This window comes from Numenius arquata, chromosome Z (assembly GCF_964106895.1).
Source record: "Numenius arquata chromosome Z, bNumArq3.hap1.1, whole genome shotgun sequence".
Classification (NCBI taxonomy): Eukaryota; Metazoa; Chordata; class Aves; order Charadriiformes; family Scolopacidae; genus Numenius; species Numenius arquata.
In genome coordinates, this window is record NC_133616.1 from 1,632,589 (window position 1) to 1,651,770 (window position 19,182).

The 19,182-nt window shown below is 48.2% G+C and overlaps 1 protein-coding gene across 1 annotated transcript in view; it reads right to left on the minus strand.

Moving 5' to 3' along the window:
- The window catches only part of LOC141476887 (netrin receptor DCC), a 579,965-nt gene that overhangs the window by 138,340 nt on the left and 422,443 nt on the right, over positions 1 to 19,182 (minus strand). Inside the window, exons 10-11 of the mRNA XM_074165768.1 lie at positions 7,007 to 7,155; positions 5,940 to 6,078 (exon numbers count right to left, since the gene is read on the minus strand). Coding sequence (XP_074021869.1) covers positions 5,940 to 6,078; positions 7,007 to 7,155 — 288 coding nt within the window. The remainder of the gene's footprint in view (positions 1 to 5,939; positions 6,079 to 7,006; positions 7,156 to 19,182) is intronic.

Sequence of the window (19,182 nt, forward strand, 5' to 3'; positions counted from 1 at the left end):
TAGCAGGAATTAATATGAAAAGAACCACCCCTGGGCAGTCACTCATTAAAGGACGGCAGAAAAATCCTAGAAATGCCGCTTTTCCCAGATTATTTTAAGCAGCGCTGGTCAGACAGCTCCTTCTCCGGCCTCTGTCTAGTCACGTCCACACTCAACACAGAAATCCCCAAAGTGCAGCACTTTGTAGCATCCTCAGCGCCCCCTGCTATTTAAGGATTTAAGTCAGTCAGAACCAAGTCATTTGTCAGCGCTAATAAGAAAAAAGAGTCTTTTAAAATGCAGGCAACAAAAGAGCAAAAGCAACAGCAGGTAAACAGGAGGGTCCCGCTGGCAGCGAAGGCCCACGTTAAGATCGTTGTCCTTCATGAAGGCTCTGTGGATCATAAAAAAGGGGGGAAAAAAGAAAAAAAAAATTGCATTTGCATCTAAATAATCTAAAAACTCAAATTGTTTAGAGGCAGAGGTACAGCAAAGAGAATATAGGAAGGAATACTGAAAAGTATTCCTCAGTTTAGGGACCTCACGTCAGGCAGATCTGCTGTTAGGAAAGGTCCAGGGTCAGAAATAGCCCGAATCACCTGGGAGTTACAATCATAGAATGTCCGGGTTGGAAGGGACCTTTCAGATCACTGAGTCCAACCATCAACCTGACACTGACAAAGCCACCACTAACCCATGTCCCTCAGCACCACGTCTGCCCGGCTTTTAAATCCCTCCAGGGATGGTGACTCCACCATGTCCCCGGGCAGCCTCTTCCAAGGTTTGATAACCCTTTTGGTGAAGAAACTTTTCCTAATACCCATCCTAGACCTCCCCTGGTACAACTTGAGGCCGGGCGGTCCAGGCTGGGGAAGACGAGCATCCTTGGCCATGGGACCCGAGCCCCGTCTCAGCTCTGCCCCAACCTGCCGGGGCTCCACACGCAAAGTCCTTCCCTCCTCAACCTCTTTTCTTCCTCTCTCCAGACCAGCAGCTTTAGAAACCACTTGGTTTCTCCTCCGGTGCAGGGATCATTCGTTATTTGTTTCCATACCGCCCACCACAATGCCCAGTTGATCTAAGGCATCGCTGTTACACGAAACATCTCATCTCCCTTAACACGGCGGAGATGTTGCTGCTCACGCTCCCCTCATTTTGAAAAACATCAGGCAGAAAAGCGCCTCCGGGCTGCACTTGGCAACGCGAGGAAGAAGAAAAGCGAGGTATTTTTGGATGGTTCTGAATTAGCCGGATCTGGCGAACGCCGAGATCTCCCAGAAAAGCCTGTTTTCGCTGGAGAATATTTGCTCTTGTCTGTGAGAGGCAGAAATGCTCATGGCCCCGGTTTCTCAAACATGATTCCTCTTCTCTTTCCCTTCTCGCAGAGTCACAGAATCGTCATGGTTGGAAAGGACCTCTGAGATCACCGAGTCCAACCACACACACACACACAAAAACCCCCTTACAGTCTTGGGCACTAGAGCATGCCCTGAAGTGCCACGTCTACACGTTCCTTAAATACCTCCAGGGACCTCCACCACCTCCCTGGGCAGGCTGTTCCAGTGCCTGACCACCCTCTCAGGAAAGTCATTCTTCCTAATATCTAATCTAAACCTCCCCTGGCACAACTTCAGACCATCTCCTCTGCTCCTGTCATTATTCCCTTGGGAGAAGAGGCCAACACCCACCTCTCTACACCCTCCTTTCAGGGAGTTGGAGAGGGCAATGAGGTCCCCCCTCAGCCTCCTCTTCTCCAAACTAAACATGCCCAGTTCCCTCAGCCTCTCCTCCTATGACTTGTTCTCCAGATCCCTCTCTTGGGCAGCGAAGGCTCATTGTGACATTTAGCCACTGTCACCTTAAACCCTTCCTTCTCGCTACTGTCCCCACTACGTATTATTCCCCTACCAGACAAACTTCTCTTCATTTTTCTTCTTTTACTATTTATTTGTCTTTCTATTATTTTGATTATTCCTCCTCGGTGAACGCTTGTCATATTTCCCAATTCTGTTGCCTGCGTGAACATAACTGATGCGCTCCTTATCTTTCCTTCTAGATCTTCAATCAACCCCCGAAATAAATCCAGACCTGACCCAGGACCGAACTCAATCACTTCCCCGGGCGCACTGTGCGTCTTTCTTCCTCGCTCGCTGCTCGGTCGAGGAGACGTTTTGCATCACCGAATCACAGACCCTGACTGAATATCTCGGGTTGTCGAAAAATCAGGGAGCTCCCCTGGCAAACCCAGCACCTGCGAGATTCCAATTCCTTCCTCCCGGTTTCTATCGTTGATCAAAGCAAGCAATTGGACGCACCTGGTAAAATGTGGGGGTTTTTTGTTTATTATTCACGGCTTAATTATACCATTAGAAATTAGAGGAGAACTCATTTTACCCAGCGTTAGCTCTGCAATAAGCGATGAACAGAGGCACCCAGAGAGAACTCGGCCCCTTCGTCTTGGAACAGGGTGACTCAGTGGTGGAAGAAGCACTGGATATATTGGAGGAGCCTCGCTGCCTGCCTTGGACCAGGCATCTAAAGGCAGGTGAGATGAGCCTCACTGCTGGAGACATATTGATGGGAAGAAGGTTCATATGGCAAGGTACTCAGATTCTGTGGGGTTTTTTGGTTGGGTTTTTCATAGAAAAAAGGTTGGAATGGATCTTCAAAGTCCATCCAGTCCTACCCCCTGCCCTGGGCAGGGACACCTCCCACCACACCAGGTTGCTCCAAGCCCCATACAACCTGGCCTTGAACCCCTCCAGGGATGGGGCAGCCACAGCTTCTCTGGGCAACCTGCGCCAGGGTCTCACCACACTCACAGCAAAGAAGTTCTTCCCCAGATCTCATCTCAATCTCCCCTCTTTCAGCGTCAAACCCTTCCCCCTTGTCCTATGGCTCCCCTCCCTGATCAAGAGTCCCTCCCCAGCAGGAGTGGGGAATCACAGCATGGTTTAGGTTGGAAGTGACTTTGAAGACCATCGAGTTCCAACCCCCTGCCATGGGCAGGGACACCTCCCACCAGACCACGTTGCTCAAAGCCCCCTCCAACCTGGCCTTGAACACTTCCAGGGATGGGGCAGCCACAGCTTCTCTGGGCAACCTGTTCCAGTGCCTCACCACCCTCACAGGAAAGAATTTCCTCCTAATATCTAATCTGAATCTCCCCTCTGCCAATTTAAAACCATCACCCCTTGTCCTGTCACTACACCTCCTGACAAAGAGTCCCTCTCCGGCTCTCCTGTAGGCTCCCTTCAGATATTGGAAGGCTGCTATGAGGTCTCCCCGGAGCCTTCTCTTCACCAGGCTGAACAACCCCAGCTCTCTCAGCCTGTCTTCATAGGGGAGGTGCTCCATCCCTCTGATCATCTTCGTGGCCCTCCGCTGGACCCCTTCCAACAGGTCCATGTCCTTCCTGTGTTGAGGACTCCAAAGTTGGACACAGTATTTCAGGTAGGGTCTCATGAGTGCAGAAAGAAACCAAAGCGGTTTCAGGCAGGGGCAGAATAAGGAGGATGAAAAAAATATCCTGCAGGGATTTTCCCTTCTTTTACACCTGCTCCAAAAACAAGAGGAAGGCTGGAAAGGCTGCAGCCGACCGACTTCTTTGAAGAACAGCCTTTTGCTTGAATAAAGAGAAAAATAAATACCACCTTCTTCCAGATTCCCCAAACGAGGGCACCTTAAGCACACCCCCGTTTTCTGGAATAGCCTCCTGCAATCCTTCTCGGATAGCAGTGATTTTTGTTCGCAGACAGGTGAGGCGTTTGAAACACTCGCCGAGGCTAATTTTCAGACTCATGAATAACAATCTTTCCCTTTCCCACTTAAGGTGACATTTAAAACCAAAGTGGAATATGGGGCCGCGGTTCTACACTTCACAGTGTGAATTAAATCTACATACATTATGCAAAATATTCATTTTCACTTGTTTTCCTTTTGTTTTTATAATTATAAGTGTGAAGTAATTTATTCTGCCAAGATCCAGCCTGTATTACAAGGGAAAACTGAATTTGCTGGGTAGATTTAAGTAGCACTTGAAAAAATATTGCAGAGGTGTCAAAGGTAAAATCTCAGTGTCAGCCCAGCCGGGGCTCTCGTGGATGAAACCCATGAAGATACAGCCCAGAATAGCACAGATTGAAACAGGGTTGAGGTTCAACCAGGTCCCCCACTCGGGGTTCCCCACACTCCCAGTCCCTTCCACGGGGTCTGTTTTAGAGCCTGCCGATAGCCCTCTTATCACAGAATGGTTTGGGTAGGAAGGGACCTTGAATATCATCCAGTTCCACCCAGTTTCTACACTTTTGTAGCCCAAATGACTGCAGTGAAGTTATTCCCCATCTTGGCCAGGGGTGGGGATCATAGAATGGTTAGAGTTGGAAGGGACCTTAAAGATCATCCAGTTCCAACCCCCTGCCATGGGCAGGGACACCTCCCACCAGACCAGGTTGCTCAAAGCCCCATCCAGCCTGGCCTTAAACACTTCCAGGGATGGGGCAGCCACAGCTTCTCTGGGCAACCTGTTCCAGTGCTTCACCACCCTCACAGCAAAGAATTTCCTCCTAATATCTAATCTGAATCTCCCCTCTGCCAATTTAAAACCATCACCCCTTGTCCTGTCACTACACTTCCTGACAAAGAGTCCCTCTCCGGCTCTCCTGTAGGCTCCCTTCAGATATTGGAAGGCTGCTCTGAGGTCTCCCCGGAGCCTTCTCTTTTCCAGGCTGAACAACCCCAGCTCTCTCAGCCTGTCTTCATAGGGGAGGTGCTCCAGCCCTCTGATCATCTTTGTGGCCCTCCGCTGAACCTGTTCCAACAGGTCCATGTCCTTCCTGTGTTGAGGACTCCAAAGCTGGACACAGTCCTCCAGGTGGGGTCTCACGAGTGCAGAGTAGAGGGGTAGAATCACCTCCCGCAACCTGCTGGCCACACTTCTCTTGATGCAGCCCAGAATCCGGTTTGCTTTCTGGGCTGCCAGCACGCATTGCTGGCTCATGTTGAGCTTCTCATCCACCAACACCCCCAAGTCCTTCTCCTCAGGGCTGCTCTCCAGCCATTCTCCGCCCAACCTGTATTTGTGCCTGGGATCGCCACGTCCCAGGTGCAGGACCCTGCACTTGGCCTGGTTGAATTTCATGCGATTTGCACGAGCCCACCTCTCAAGCCTGTCTAGGTCCCTCTGGATGGCATCCCTTCCCTCCAGCGTGTCGACCGTGCCACCGAGCTTGGTGTCGTCGGCAAACTTGCTGAGGGTGCACTCTATCCCACTGTCCATGCCTCCGACAAAGATGTTGAACAGCACTGGTCCCAGTATCGACCCCTGAGGAACCCCCTGAGGATCCCTGAGGCCGAGTGGCTTCATCGGGCTCAGTGACTTCCCGAGGACTCAGGCGTGCGCAAGTTTTGCGATATCAGACACAACTAAGTGCTTCCCGAGGCAAAATCAAATTCAATTTCTCGCTTGCGAGCCACAGGAGCACGGCACGAGGAAGGAGGATGGTGCAAAGATGGAAGCCCTGGCTCATTTGTGTTTAAAACACAGGCAAAAACCAGGCGGTTGGCTCTTCAAATAATAATAAAGCTACAGTTGATAAGTTGAAAGAATACACCTGTGCTGAAATAAAATTGAAAATAAAGAGAAAAGTAGACTATCCTTATATATATATATATAAGGATATACTTATATCCTTATATATATATAAGACTATCCTATGTCTTATTATTAGACATCGGAATAACGAACTAAACCAATTATCCTTGGAGACAAGCACCAGCTCAGAGGGTACCACTCCATGGAACCTTGGGTTCAATAAGCTCCTCGCTTCATTGCAAGGAGGTTACCGAATCCAAGGTTCATCCAATTCCTCCTCCAAAAGACGTTGGCAGAAGAAAAAGCCTCGTGATTGCACGCAACAGGCACAACCTGCCCACCCCAGAGCCCCTCCGTCCCCGCTCACCGTCCGAGAGCGTGGTGACCGTCACATCCTCGGTGGAGACGCCGGGGCCGTAGCGGTTGTAGGCGAGGAAGCGCAGGCTGTACTCGGTGAACTTCTTCAGCCCCTCCAGGCGGTAGGAGAGCCCGTCCACCTCCACGTTCTAAGCACACAGGGGCGAGAAACCAAGGGGATACGTGAGAGCCAGCGCCACGGCCGCGCCGAGGGATGAGCGGATTAGAGCAGAGCTTTTCACTCTTTGAGAAGTGGAGCTAAATCCTTATTTAAGTTGGAATAAAAGGTAATTTGTAACAGAAGGGCTTGTTCCAGCTGGGTTCTTGGCGCTCATCTGAGCGCCTCGGAGTTGCGTTTCATTACTTACGATGCAGGAGAAAAGGGTTTTTTTGGTGGTTAAGCCAGTTGCTGCCACTCCACAGGGACAGCAGAAAAAGAAAGGCAAAGAATCAAAAGGGGAATTTTGGCGAAAAAAAGGAAGTAAAATAAAAGCAAGCACCGAAAAAATGGGGACGATATAAAACTTCCCGTAAAAGCACTGAGGCACAAGAGCGCTGATGCCTGGGATTATCAGGTCAAAAAAAAGATCCCCGATTTCTTTCCCTATCGATTATTACCACGAGCACCCGTCAGTCTGGAGAGAACAGGCATCACTTCTGGATTCAGATTATTTTACCCTCCCCCCTCGAAAGAAGTTACAAGAAGCAACTAAAAAAAATGTACCTTCTGCAAATATCACACGTACAAACTGCACTTAATGTGATTTTGCACAAATAAAGGGGGAGTCCAAAGGCTCCTTAAACACTCTTTGGCATTATTACTAAATTTCAGCGTAAAGCTGAGAATGGTTAAAATATAACAAGCTGCTTCCTTCTACCTCCTGAACCTCTTTTATACTGGTGGAAGTTTATTTTGCTTGATTTTCTCTTTTCTGACAGGTCTGTGCAACGTTTTGTTATAACCTGGAGGACTAATCTGTAAAATATCTCACTTTGAGCGCTTTCGAGACCTGCAGATGCCTCCACCAAACATCTCCTTTCCGCAGATGGAGCAGAACCGCTCCGACCACCGCTTACCTGCTCCCTCCCCGTCGCCGTCTCCGTGAGGAAGAGCCTGTAGCCTTGAACGGGGCCGTTTGCGTAGGCAGGAGGATCCCAGGAGACCAGAATGGAGGTCGGTGAGGTAGACACAGCCCGCAGGTTCTCCACCGGCCCGGGGACTTGCACTGCATGGAACGGAAAGGACAGGATGAGGTGAAAAACCCGTTCCCCCATCGTGTGGCAAGACCCAGCCCAGCGCACACTCCGAGGGACAGAGTTCCCTAGGTTGGAAAGGACCTTTCAAATCATCTAGTGCCTGCACCGGCACCACTTCAGCACCCAACGCCTCAAAAACTCCAGAGAAAATACAAAAGGGATGATAAACCCATGGGAAGTACACCGCCAAAAGATTCCTGCGGATTTAGCACCACGAAGAGATGAAACACTGAACAGGGTTGTTCCATCAAGGCTCCATCTCTGTGTCTTTGGCTCAAGGGATGGACTTCCCCTTTAACGTTGGACCAGATGATCCCTGAGGTCCCTTCCAACCCGGTACTCTATGACTCTATGATTTGTAAAATTAAATTTCTGGGAAATAATGACACCAAATATCTAATGCACTCAATAGATGGAGTAGTAGGAAATCTAGGAGACATGCAAACCTGATCATCCAAGACCAATTCAAGCTAAGGATTCCCATTAGAGGAACCATCAGAAAAACCCACAGGCAAACACCAACACTCCAAAAGTCATCTCATCAACACACTTAAAGCTGGTTTCCAGTGAGACACCACTTAGTTGTGTGTTTCTCTCCCAGCTCTGTACACACCAGCTTGATGCTATTAAATCATAAATTGATTTGGTGCGCTGCAGCAGGCTTTGGTTTCTTCTAGCAAGCAATTAGCCTTCAGATGTGAAGCCTTACGGGCAGTCCTGGAGATGCTCTAGTGAAGGCGGGAGCCCACAAAGGCTGGGCTGTAGCCTGGTGTCCCCCCGAACGTAGCAGTGGCATGAGGTTGCTCCCGTAAAGCCACAGGAAGCTGGGAGTATGGAGCAATGGGATGGATTTGGTCAGAAGGAATCATGCAGCTCTTCTGGGCAACTGGGCTGTCAGAGTTGACCTTGCTTTGGCTGGACCAGAGACATCCCAGCATCCAACCTGCATTACTCTATCATCTACAAACCCTCATTTCACCTTAAAAGCTAGTCCTCAGTAGTATAAGCTCCAATCATAGAATCATAGAATGGTTTGGGTTGGAAGGAACCTTAAAGACCATCTAGTTCCATAGGTAGGGACACCTCCCACCAGCCCAGGTTGCTCCAAGCCCCCTCCAACCTGGCCTTGAACCCCTCCAGGGATGGGGCAGCCACAGCTTCTCTGGGCAACCTGGGCCAGGGTCTCACCACCCTCACAGCAAAGAAGTTCTTCCCCACATCTCATCTCCATCTCCACTCTTCCAGTGTCAAACCCTTCCCCCTTGTCCTATGGCTCCCCTCCCTGATCCAGAGTCCCTCCCCAGCTTTCCTGGAGCCCCTTGAGGGACCGAGAGGCTGATATGATATAAATCTGTAGCCCCAGTTCTGCTCTTAAATAATAGTCCTGTGTTCGCACGGTGCCCAGCAGTTAGAGAAATCACAGGGCTCATCTCACAACCCAAATACCCACCATAAATCATTACAACATCCCGCCTGCGGAACTACGACGTGGTTTGCTTCCTTCTGAAAAGACAGAGGTTGAGCCTTAAAGTAGAGATGCTTTGAAAGGGAAAGTCTCGACCGCCTTGACACCAGGATGGTGCTGGTGGCTGAAGAAACCAATATAATTAATTTATATATATAATTATATTAATTATCCATATAGAATTATATTAATTTATATAACTGCGGCAAAAACGCGAAGGTCAAGCGGGAGGTTATTTCTGAAAACCTCCAACGCCAAAAAATAACTTTTTTTTTTTTTTTTTTAATTTCAAGAGGGAGCGGGGCCGTGGCGTAAAACAAACCGGCACGGTATTGTACAACCGGCAGAAAACAGAATTACAGCTCCTGGAACAGCCTTTCCCTGAAGCTACAGCCCCGTTACGGGGCGGTTTCATGCTAAGAGTTCTTTTTTTTTTTTTTGTGAATCCCTAAGCGTCCGACCCCGCGCTCCCCGGATCCCTCCCGCTCCCGCAGAACGGGGACGGATACGGGAGAAAAGCCCCCGACGAACCCCGAACAGCCTTCGATCACAGTTTCAGGTGTAGACGCACCGTGGAGGCGTTCAAAATGGTTTTATTTCCTTCGTCCCGCTTTCCTTTTCGCTCTATTTCCATAGTTCCGACAGGCGCTCTAACGCGCTTAAGGTCTCCGTGTTTTCAGCGCGCGCAAAGCATTTCATAATCTCTCCCGATCCCTTCTGTCAAATAATAATCTGGTGAAAATTGGCATGAAGTTTTAAATCTTTTTCCTATATTCCTATATCGCTTTACGTTCCATTAAAACAAGACATGAAATCCTGTCGCTTCTCAAGTCAGCCTCTTACAACTACCAGCATCCTTTCTCAAAGGCAAAAAAAAAAAAAGGATAAAGAGGGCAAAAAGAGGACTGAGGAGGGTTTTTTTTTTTTTTATCATAATGCTTCAATATAGTCTAAAAGTCACCGTTCTTCTCAGAACGCCCTTCTGTTCCCACGGAAGATGGGTCCGGCGTCTCAGCCTGTTCCATAAATACACGTTACCCCAACTGCTTGCAATGAGTTCGGTGCTGCTCTCACCGCTGCCGGTTTTGGGGTGGTTTTGGGGGAATCACTCCCCATCACCGGCAGCAATCGGACCCAAAGCCAAAAAAGGTCAAATTATTTATTTTTTTCCCCCAAACTGATTTTAGAAATATGCATTAACTGCCTTTCTGTTATTACCGGGCTGAGTCACAGAATTACAGAATGATACGGAGTTGGAAGGGACCTCTGGAGATCATCTAGTCCAACCCCCTGCCAAAGCAGGGCCACCCAGAGCAGGTTGCAGAGGAATGTGTCCAGGTGGGGTTGGAATGTCTCCAGAGAAGGAGACTCCACCACCTCTCTGGGCAGCCTCTTCCAGGGCTCTGCCACCCTCACAGGAAAGAAGGTCCCCCTCATGTTTAGGTGGAACTTCCCATGTTCAAGTTTGTGCCCGTTTCGTCTTGTCCTGTCCCTGGGCACCACTGAAAAAAGACCAGCCTCATCCTCCTGACACCCACCCTTGAAGTATTTACAGGCCTTGATCAGATCCCCCCTCAGGCTTCTCTTCTCCAGACTCAAAAGACCCAAGAAGTCCCTCAGCCTTTCCACATCAGAGAGATGCTCCAGGCCCATAACCATCTTTGTGGTCCTCTGCTGTCCCCTCTCCAGCAGTTCCCTGTCCTTCTGGAACCGGGGAGCCCAGAACTGGTCCCAGTGCTCCAGCTGGGGCCTCCCCAGGGCAGAGCAGAGGGGCAGGATGACCTCCCTCCACCTGCTGGTCACCCTCTTCCTGATGCCCCCCAGGATGCCATTGGCCTTCTTGGCCACAAGGGCACATTGCTGGCTCATGGGCATCCTGGTGTCCACCAGGACTCCCGGGTCTTTCTCCTCAGAGCTGCTCTCCAGCAGGTCACCCCCACCCTGTCCTGGTGCAGGGGGTTATTCCTCCCCAGGTGCAGCACCCTACACTTGCCCTTGCTGAATTTCTTCAGGTTCCTCTCTGCCCAACACTCCAGCCTGTCCAGGTCTCGCTGTATGGCGGCACAGCTTTCTGGTGTGTCTCCACGCTGTGTTGTAAGAATGAGCCTCACTGCCCCAAAGCCAATGTTCCCAGCGCTAGAAGATGATGTTTACTACGGGCACCTGATATATACCTTGATTTTAGGTGTATTTTATTGCAGAAATAAATACCTGTGTTTGCAACATATTCATTGTGTTTCTAATCTGAGCTGGCCCCAGCAGAGATGGTTGTCCTCTACGTAAACGGTACGTCTTGCTTTTCATCTTCCAGCAGTTCTCAAGCCTTACAGATTATGGGCTATTGTTGGAGCTAACCTTCTGCCAGCAGTTTTTATAAATCCAAAGAGGTCATAAGCAGTTGACCATAGGTGAAGAGCCTCCAGAGAACATCCGTAACTCATGTCTTGATCTTATGGTACTACACACAGAATCATGGAATGGTTTGGGTCAGAAGGGACCTTCAAGATCATCTTGTTCCACCTCCCACTAGACCAGGTTCATCAAAGCCCCATCCAGCCTGCCTTGAACACCTCCAGGCATGTGTGTCCTGACCCAGCTGCTGATGTCCCACACGCATGGGGCAAGTTGGGAGCCTCTGGCAGGAGAAGCCACACTCAGATTCCTACCTCTGGGGTACGATGGCACAAGTTGAGCCAATGCAGCTTGACTTTGGGGTAAGCAGACCCGGAGAAGCTCAGCAGGAGGCCTTCACAGCTCAAGATGGCCAATAGTTGCTGGGAAGACCTGGCCACTTGTAGAGTATGAGGCTTTTAAGACCTCTAGTAACCCTCCAAGCTTGATTTGTTGTAGGAGTAGAAAGGGGTGGCATCTCTGTACTTTGTATTGAGAGACTCTGTCATTGACCCCACTCATTTTCAGATGCATAAAACCAGACGTCCACATAGTCAACTGCTCCTCAGAAACAGCAGGAACACAATTTCTTCTTTCAAGAGCCTTCACTATTCTTCCGCAGAGATTTCCTCTTTGCTCTTGTTCAGTTAAACTTCTGATAATAATAGTTAATAAGATACAAGAAAGACACAAGGGCTTAAAATAGGAATGTAGGCAACTACGTCAAAAATTGCTTGGCAACTGCCTAAGCATGTTCAAAATCTCTCTCAAACCTGATGTTTTCTTAAGTTTCTGAAGCTCTGCATTCTGCACCCAAGGCCACTCTGCCTGTGCCGGTGGGAATCTGGCTCATACCAAAGCCCCAGGGCAGAGGAGCACCTAAACACCATAAGTGCAGTTCTGCTAGGTAAAGACCTCAGTGACCCCAAGATTGTTGCCTTAAGTTCTACCACAAGACACTGACCTTCTTGGTGGACTATGGATGAGCTCCAGCCTTGGGCTCTTAGGTACACTGATGCAGAAGTTTGCACGGCAGCGAAGAGAGTCCTAGACACCACCTTGAATTTGAATGCCCCAATATGAGGTGAAAGGATCACGGTCCTACTTCTTTTCTCTCTTCTTCTGCTCCCAGGGGACTTTTGCTGTCTATAGTCCAACCCAAGTGACCCCAAGACTGTTACCTTAAGATCTGTCACAAGACACTGACCTTCTTGGTGGGCTATGGATGTGCTCCAGCCTTGGGCTCTAAGGTGTCTTGATGCAGAAGCTTGCATGACAGCCTATGGACAAGAAAGTCCTAGACACCACCTTGAACGTGAATGCCCAAATATGAGGTGAAAGGATCATGGTTCTACTTCTTTTCTTCCTTCTTCTGCTCCCAGGGGTCTTGACTTTTGCTGTCTATAGTCCACCCAATGTCCTCTCTAGTGGCCATGATGGTCCTGCACCGAGAGCACCACTCAAGGCTCTCATGCTCTGGATCCTTTCAGGTAGAAAAGAGCATTAAATCTTTGCATTAAGTCCTTCCAAGAGAGAGCACGTACCACCGAGCACGTACTACCACCGTGCTTTCATACGGAACACAAAACCACTTCTCCCAACTCCATTTTTTTAAGGAAACATGCCCGTTAATTCCAAGTTAGGCTTCTCTGCCATCTCCATCACGGAAGCTGCTTTAGAAAAAATCATTTTTCCTAGTGATTCATTCCTCTCCATAATGAGATACGATGATTAACATGTTCCTGTTATTACATTTCACTTTTTGTTTAAACAGCTGGTTCGCTGCCGATCCGCACTGAAAACATTTCAAACATAAAACATTTATGAAGCTACTTGCAGTTATTGATAATGGAGTGCATGCTTTGATTGCGCCTTTGATTTTTGCTCCCCCCCTTTCTCTCTGTAGTTAACAGCTTTAACGATATTTCATTAAAATCTGGTTCCGTGCTGCAAGGAAAGATCATAGAATCATAGAATGGTTCGCATTGGAAGGGAACTTAAAGATCATCGATTCCCAATCCCCTGCCATGGGCAGGGACACCTCCCACCACACCAGGTTGATCAAAGTCCCCTCCAACCTGGCCTTGAACCCCTCCAGGGATGGGGCAGCCACAGCTTCTCTGGGCAACCTGGGCCAGGCTCTCACCACCCTCACAGCAAAGAAGTTCTTCCCCACATCTCATCTCCATCTCCACTCTTCCAGTGTCAAACCCTTCCCCCTCCTCCTATGGCTCCCCTCCCTGATCCAGAGTCCCTCCCCAGCTTTCCTGGAGCCCCTTGAGGGACTGGAAGGGGCTCGAAGGTCTCCCCGGAGCCTTCTCTTCTCCAGGCTGAACAACCCTAGCTCCCTCAGCCTGTCCTCAGAGCAGAGGGGCTCCAGCCCTCGGATCATCTTCATGGCCCTCCTCTGGACTCGTTCCAACAAGTCCAAGAAGTAACTTCAGAGAGCCTCGAGGCAGCGTAATTATTAACACAGCGAAACCTAGTTCCCCACACTGAACACCAGTTCCCTGATACAGGCCAGGATGCTGTTGGCCCTCTTGGCCATCTGGGCACAGGTGGCCAATACTCTTTGATTTGCTAAGGAACGTGGGACCAGGGATGGTACCACCAAGTGATGCAATGGAGGTGGTTCAGCTCCAAACTCTGCAGTGATGGGAAAGTGCCTCCTTGGAGCTGCCTCTACTGGAGGAGGTTGGGAAACGCATTCTCCTCCACCCTCCTGCTGGGGACAGGCAGGGACTTGGGGGGAGGATGGGGACCTGAGCATCACCAGAGACCCCAAATGTGACAGTGGGCTACAACACAATACAAACTTTAGAAAGACTGGAACAAGAGGCAGGTGGGAGTATGGCGTTATCTTCTTGCCAAAGAAAAATTTGGCCAAAAATGGGTATGACAGCGACAGCAGAAGCAGCCCAACACCTAGATGGGCTCTTAATTAATAAAGAAACTTTAAAAAGTATCTTCAGTACCCAGCATTTCCACTCCCACACTTATTTTGCCTGAATTTCAAACACCTCAGCATCTATCCCAGTGCACAGTTCTAGGAACTGAACCCCTGTAACCAGCCGCTTACTCCCGAAAGAACACACTATTTTATACGGTTTCCTACTATTAATTATTACAAGATACCGACGGGGTGTGGTTTTGGGAGGAAAAACGCAATTTGTGGATGGAAGAAGAAGTCGTCTGTTGGAACAGTTTGCACTGGGGAGAAAATCTCTCCGCGGATCAAAATTTATTAAGATTTCGCTAACGTCAATAAGGTATTTGAAAGCAAATACGGGGCGCAAACACAGACACTAAAAAAAACAGTCTGCAGTCAACGAGATAAATTAATTTCTAAAACAAGCTTTTCTTACAAAATCCATCTGCTTCTGGCTGGCCAAACATGCCCTGCGTTTGTTTGAGGTCTGAAAAAATGGAAGGAAACCCTTCTGAAGGGAAGAGGGTTTCGGGCTGGAGGCCCCGCTGTGCTCTTCGGTGAAATGATAGCGTCCAAACTAAAAAACAACTACTGACTTCCAGAGGGACAGGAATTCAACCTTTTCTTTTAAGAAACAGCGCGCAGAAAGACAGGTTCCAGCAACCCTGGCTCAGGCTTCCAGAGGGAGCTTGGATAAATAATTTAATGCTTTTATGCTTCAGTTTCCTTCCCGTAAAATGGCATAATAATGTATCTCCTACCCATTCTTTATCTTACCTATTTATACTGCAAGATTTCTGGGGTAGGGAGAAGGGCCCAGCTAAAACAAAGATGAATGCACGTCAAACGGAACCGAGACAGAATTTCAATCCCTACATCCAAAGCTATTTTAGAAACGCTCAGCAGCAGCCTGTTTTACAGGACATTTTCTCTTCGACCTTCTCCCTCTCATGGTGCTGTGCTCCTGAAGAGGAACTGGTGAGGAACAGGCTGAGCACCTCCAGTGATGGCAGCACCCACGTCCCTGATGGGAGCTCTGTGACACCTCTGTGACAAAGCAATGGGTTCTGATGTCCCACAGAGACAACCAACATGGACCAAAGGACCTACCCGAAATGTTTGAATGATTTGGCCCTTCCCAGGAATAGTAGTAGGCTGGAGCACATCCTTTGGTCAACTGCAGAAGATTAAGGCTCTATCTTCTGTCTCAGGTCTAGTCCCTCCATTACATTTGTAGAAATCATAGCACAAATGGCCTCATAGCACAAAGAACCTATCATCTAGGTCTCTAGACAACGTCTGTCCTACAAATAGAACCTGTCTCCCCACAGAAATAGCTTTGTTTCTGATGAAAAGGGTTGAGAAGAGCTTTGCACCACCATTCAGCCAGGGCAGTGGTGGAGTGACCATCCCTGGAGGTATTTAAAAGCCATGCAGATGTGGTCCTGAGGGACATGGCTTAGTGGTGGTTTTGGCAGTGTTAGGTTGATGGTTGGACTCGATGATCTCAAAGGTCCCTTCCAACCTAGACCATTCTATCATTCAGTAAAATGTGGTGGCATCAGATCAGCTGGAGGCACTGAGCAGGCCTGGTGCCCAAATCCTGGTGCCCAAATCAAGCTTGATGAAGTTCATTTCATTTCCAGCGCATTACCACTGCCCCAATTACTAGTGTTTTTGGAAAGCTGTAGGGAAAGCAGAGTTTTTTGGATAAATCTCAGCAAAGCGACTATTGTCCAGGGACAGATGTGCCAGAGCCAAAGCCAACTGCCCAGTCGGGCTGGGGACACACAGCCAGGGGACACACAGGGTGGTGTGTGTCCCACCAGCAGCGAGGGGGAAGGACGGCCATGCTGCCCGGGGACTGTGGCATCATAACACTCCCTTGAGGGACATAAGGATGAAGGAAACGGACCCTAGTGCAGAAGAGCTTCCAACTGCAACGTGTTTTGTACTGGCAAGGTGGACATCTTCATCAGGGTAAGGGGTGCCAGGGGCTGTCCACCTGTCCTACACCTGGTCGAGGGGTATCCAGGCAGAACCACTGCGCTTCTGCCTCACTGTCTGCATCATGGACCGAAAAAAATGGAGATTTCATGCAAATGATGCAATGCCTTGATTTGCATAGTTGATTAAGATACACTCATCTGTTCTGCATTTTGATTATTTTTTTTTTTTTTTCAGATAAAAGTGGCTTTAATTTTCGGCTCCTTCGCGGCGAGTCAGTCAAAGCCAAGTGTTTCACTTGGTGCCTCTGCAGCTCAGCAAACCTGGAGCAGAATTACAACACCCTTCTAACCGCCAAAGCTTATTATTTATAAAAACAAAACAAAAAAGCAACGATTAGGTGACAAGCACCCAATTCTTCACATCAACCACCTCCAGGAAGCACCGGAAGGAAGGAGCGCGCGGCGCAGACCAACCACAGAAATGGAAAACCCCTCTTCTCATTTTAGAGCATTTGGAGTATTTTCACTGAAGCAAGATTATTTCCAATAAACACGGTGCTCACAGACATCAAAACATTTGGAGGAAAAAAACCCAAAAACCCCCAAAACCAAACAGTGACAATTTTTGCTTAGTGAGAAAAAGGAAGCAAAGTAATTCCGTAATGCTGAAACTGCCAGTAATGATGTTTTCAAACTAAAATAGTTCTATTCTAAATAACTTGGAAATTACTCGCACTGATTTTGGTGTAAGTTTTTCACTATTTTTACATACCGGATGAGAGAATGAAAGACATTGTTTCATTAAAGCAAAAAACAAGGAAAGCAATTCCATCTCTGGAGACATTCAAACCCTGCCAGGACACGTTCCTGTGCAACCTGCTCTGGGTGGACCTGTTTTGGCAGGGGGTTGGACTAGATGATCTCCAGAGGTCCCTTCCAGCCCCATATCATTCTGTGATACTCTGAATCAAGAATTGTTTTCACTGCACTTTAAAATACAAGAGATTTCAACATCAAAAAATTCCCTGTGAACCCCAAACCCAAAGTCCAAACCTCTGGTCTTTGCCGTGCTCTTGCTGTACTCAATCTATACTTAAAGAGTCCAGTGAAAATGGTGATGAAAGAATCATAGAATGGTTTGGGTTGGAAGGGATCTTCAAGGTCATCTAGTACTGACGTCCTGCCCTGGGCAGGGACACCTCCCACCAGACCAGGTTGCTCCAAGCCCCATCCAACCTGGCCTTGAGCCCCTCCAGGGATGGGGCAGCCACAGCTTCTCTGGGCAACCTGGGCCAGGGTCTCACCACCTTCACAGCAAAGAAGTTCTTCCCCAGATCTCACCTCCATCTACAGGAAAACAACTCCTGAGCCTGGCACTGATTTGCCCCGCATTGGATGTACCAGCACTTCTGCCCTAAGTGTGAAGCCACAGAGATGCCTACTCACAACTGCAGCAGGACACATCTGCATCCATGCACACATCTGAAATAATATCTATTTCTCCTCTACTGGGGCTCTTCCTCTGTGCAACTGAGGACACCAAGACGTAAGAAGGTCTCATAAAGGGGATGCGAAGTAATTTGAATTCAATTTTAATTATAACATTTCATATAGCAATGCAAATTCCTAATGAGACGGACACTTTTCAAAGGAGGCAGAAGAGCCAGTCAGAAAAAAAAAACATAATCAACCAAACAAAAACCCCAAAAGAGAAGAATTTGACTGCGTTATTTCAGTTAATTAAGATGAATGATGAACAGCAAGCGATTTGTGGTGCTTTAAAATTGACCCCAAGGCAACTTGAAAATGAACATTTTTACTTTCTGGATTTAATTTGGTCTTTAACTCTTAGTCGACCAAGCCGATAACAAACTCTCCTGCTCTTGTTGAGCCAGAACCTGCTCTCCTATTTCAGAGAGAAGGGCTTGGAGGACATCTTCAGTGGATGAAGATTCCCACGTCTTCACCGTTGTGCCCATTTCATAGAATCACAGAATGGTTTGGGTTGGAAGGGACCTTAAAGACCATCGAGTTCCAACCCCCCTGCCCTGGGCAGGGACACCTCCCACCAGACCAGGTTGCTCAAAGCCCCATCCAACCTGGTCTTCAGAAATGAAGAGATGAGGATGTGCAGGAATCAAACACCGTATTTTCACCTCCTCCTCTTTGCAAATTTTTTTTTCCAAAGTTTCTAGGAAGCAGTACACATTTTCATTTTTCTCTTATTTGATGCCTCCTTCTATCTCCTTATTGCAAACAGCCTTCACAAAAGCCTTAATCCCCCTCCCCATGACACCCAGGGAACCAAATATTCAGCAGGTAAGTGCAGACGGGGTCGGTGAAGCTGCCTTAAAGGACCGCATTGTGTTCCCCAAGAGAAACTAGAAATTCAAGGGGAAATAGAAAGAAAAAAAAAGGCCATGGCACTAAAGGTAACCAGAGCCTGAAGAGAAAACCAGCAGGAGGCAATCTTTTATCTCAATTATCAATGGCGAAAGTCTCTATGAACCAGCCCTGACTCCAGTTTAAATGACGCGGCAGAGGAGGACGGGAGCTGGGAACGGGAGCAGGGAAATCATTTCCCATGGGAACACGGCGCAGATTCCCCCCCCAAATAAAATTAATTTCTGTTTTCTTTGAAATTAAACCTGCCGTCAAAACAAATCCACAGGAAACAAAAGACAAAATTCCTTCGGGGGATTTGAATTCCTATTTTCCAGTGCACAAGAGAGCAGCTTCCAAGAGTTGAGATTGAAGCAACTCTTCTCTCTCAAGAAAAAGACCCCCAAAAATTGGCAAAATGGATGGGAAACCAGAAGCAGGACTCGAAGATGGACAGGAAAACAGACACCTCCACCTTTTCCTTTCGGTCTGCCCAACTTTTGGCAAAGAAGTTACGTTTCATTAAAGTTTAAAGCCATTGAAAACCTCCCCACCACCAGCCCCCCCCCCCGCCAATGCTCCACATAAATTACTCATAAAATTAAAGATCCATGCAAGGATGGGCATAAAGTTACCCCAGGGTGTATTTTCCCGAGCCATTATGGAAGGATACACACAAATGAGGAGGATATTAATGACTCCACAGGACACATTTTTCAGGATGGCTTCAGCCTTTCATCAAGCGAGGAGAAAAATTCGCTACCGAGGCACTACACCGGAGACGCTCACCCTTCTGCCTGCCCCAGCTCTTTTGTATATGGATAAATATATTAAATATATATAAATACATAAACATCCTGCATCTTGCAAAAAAAGGACA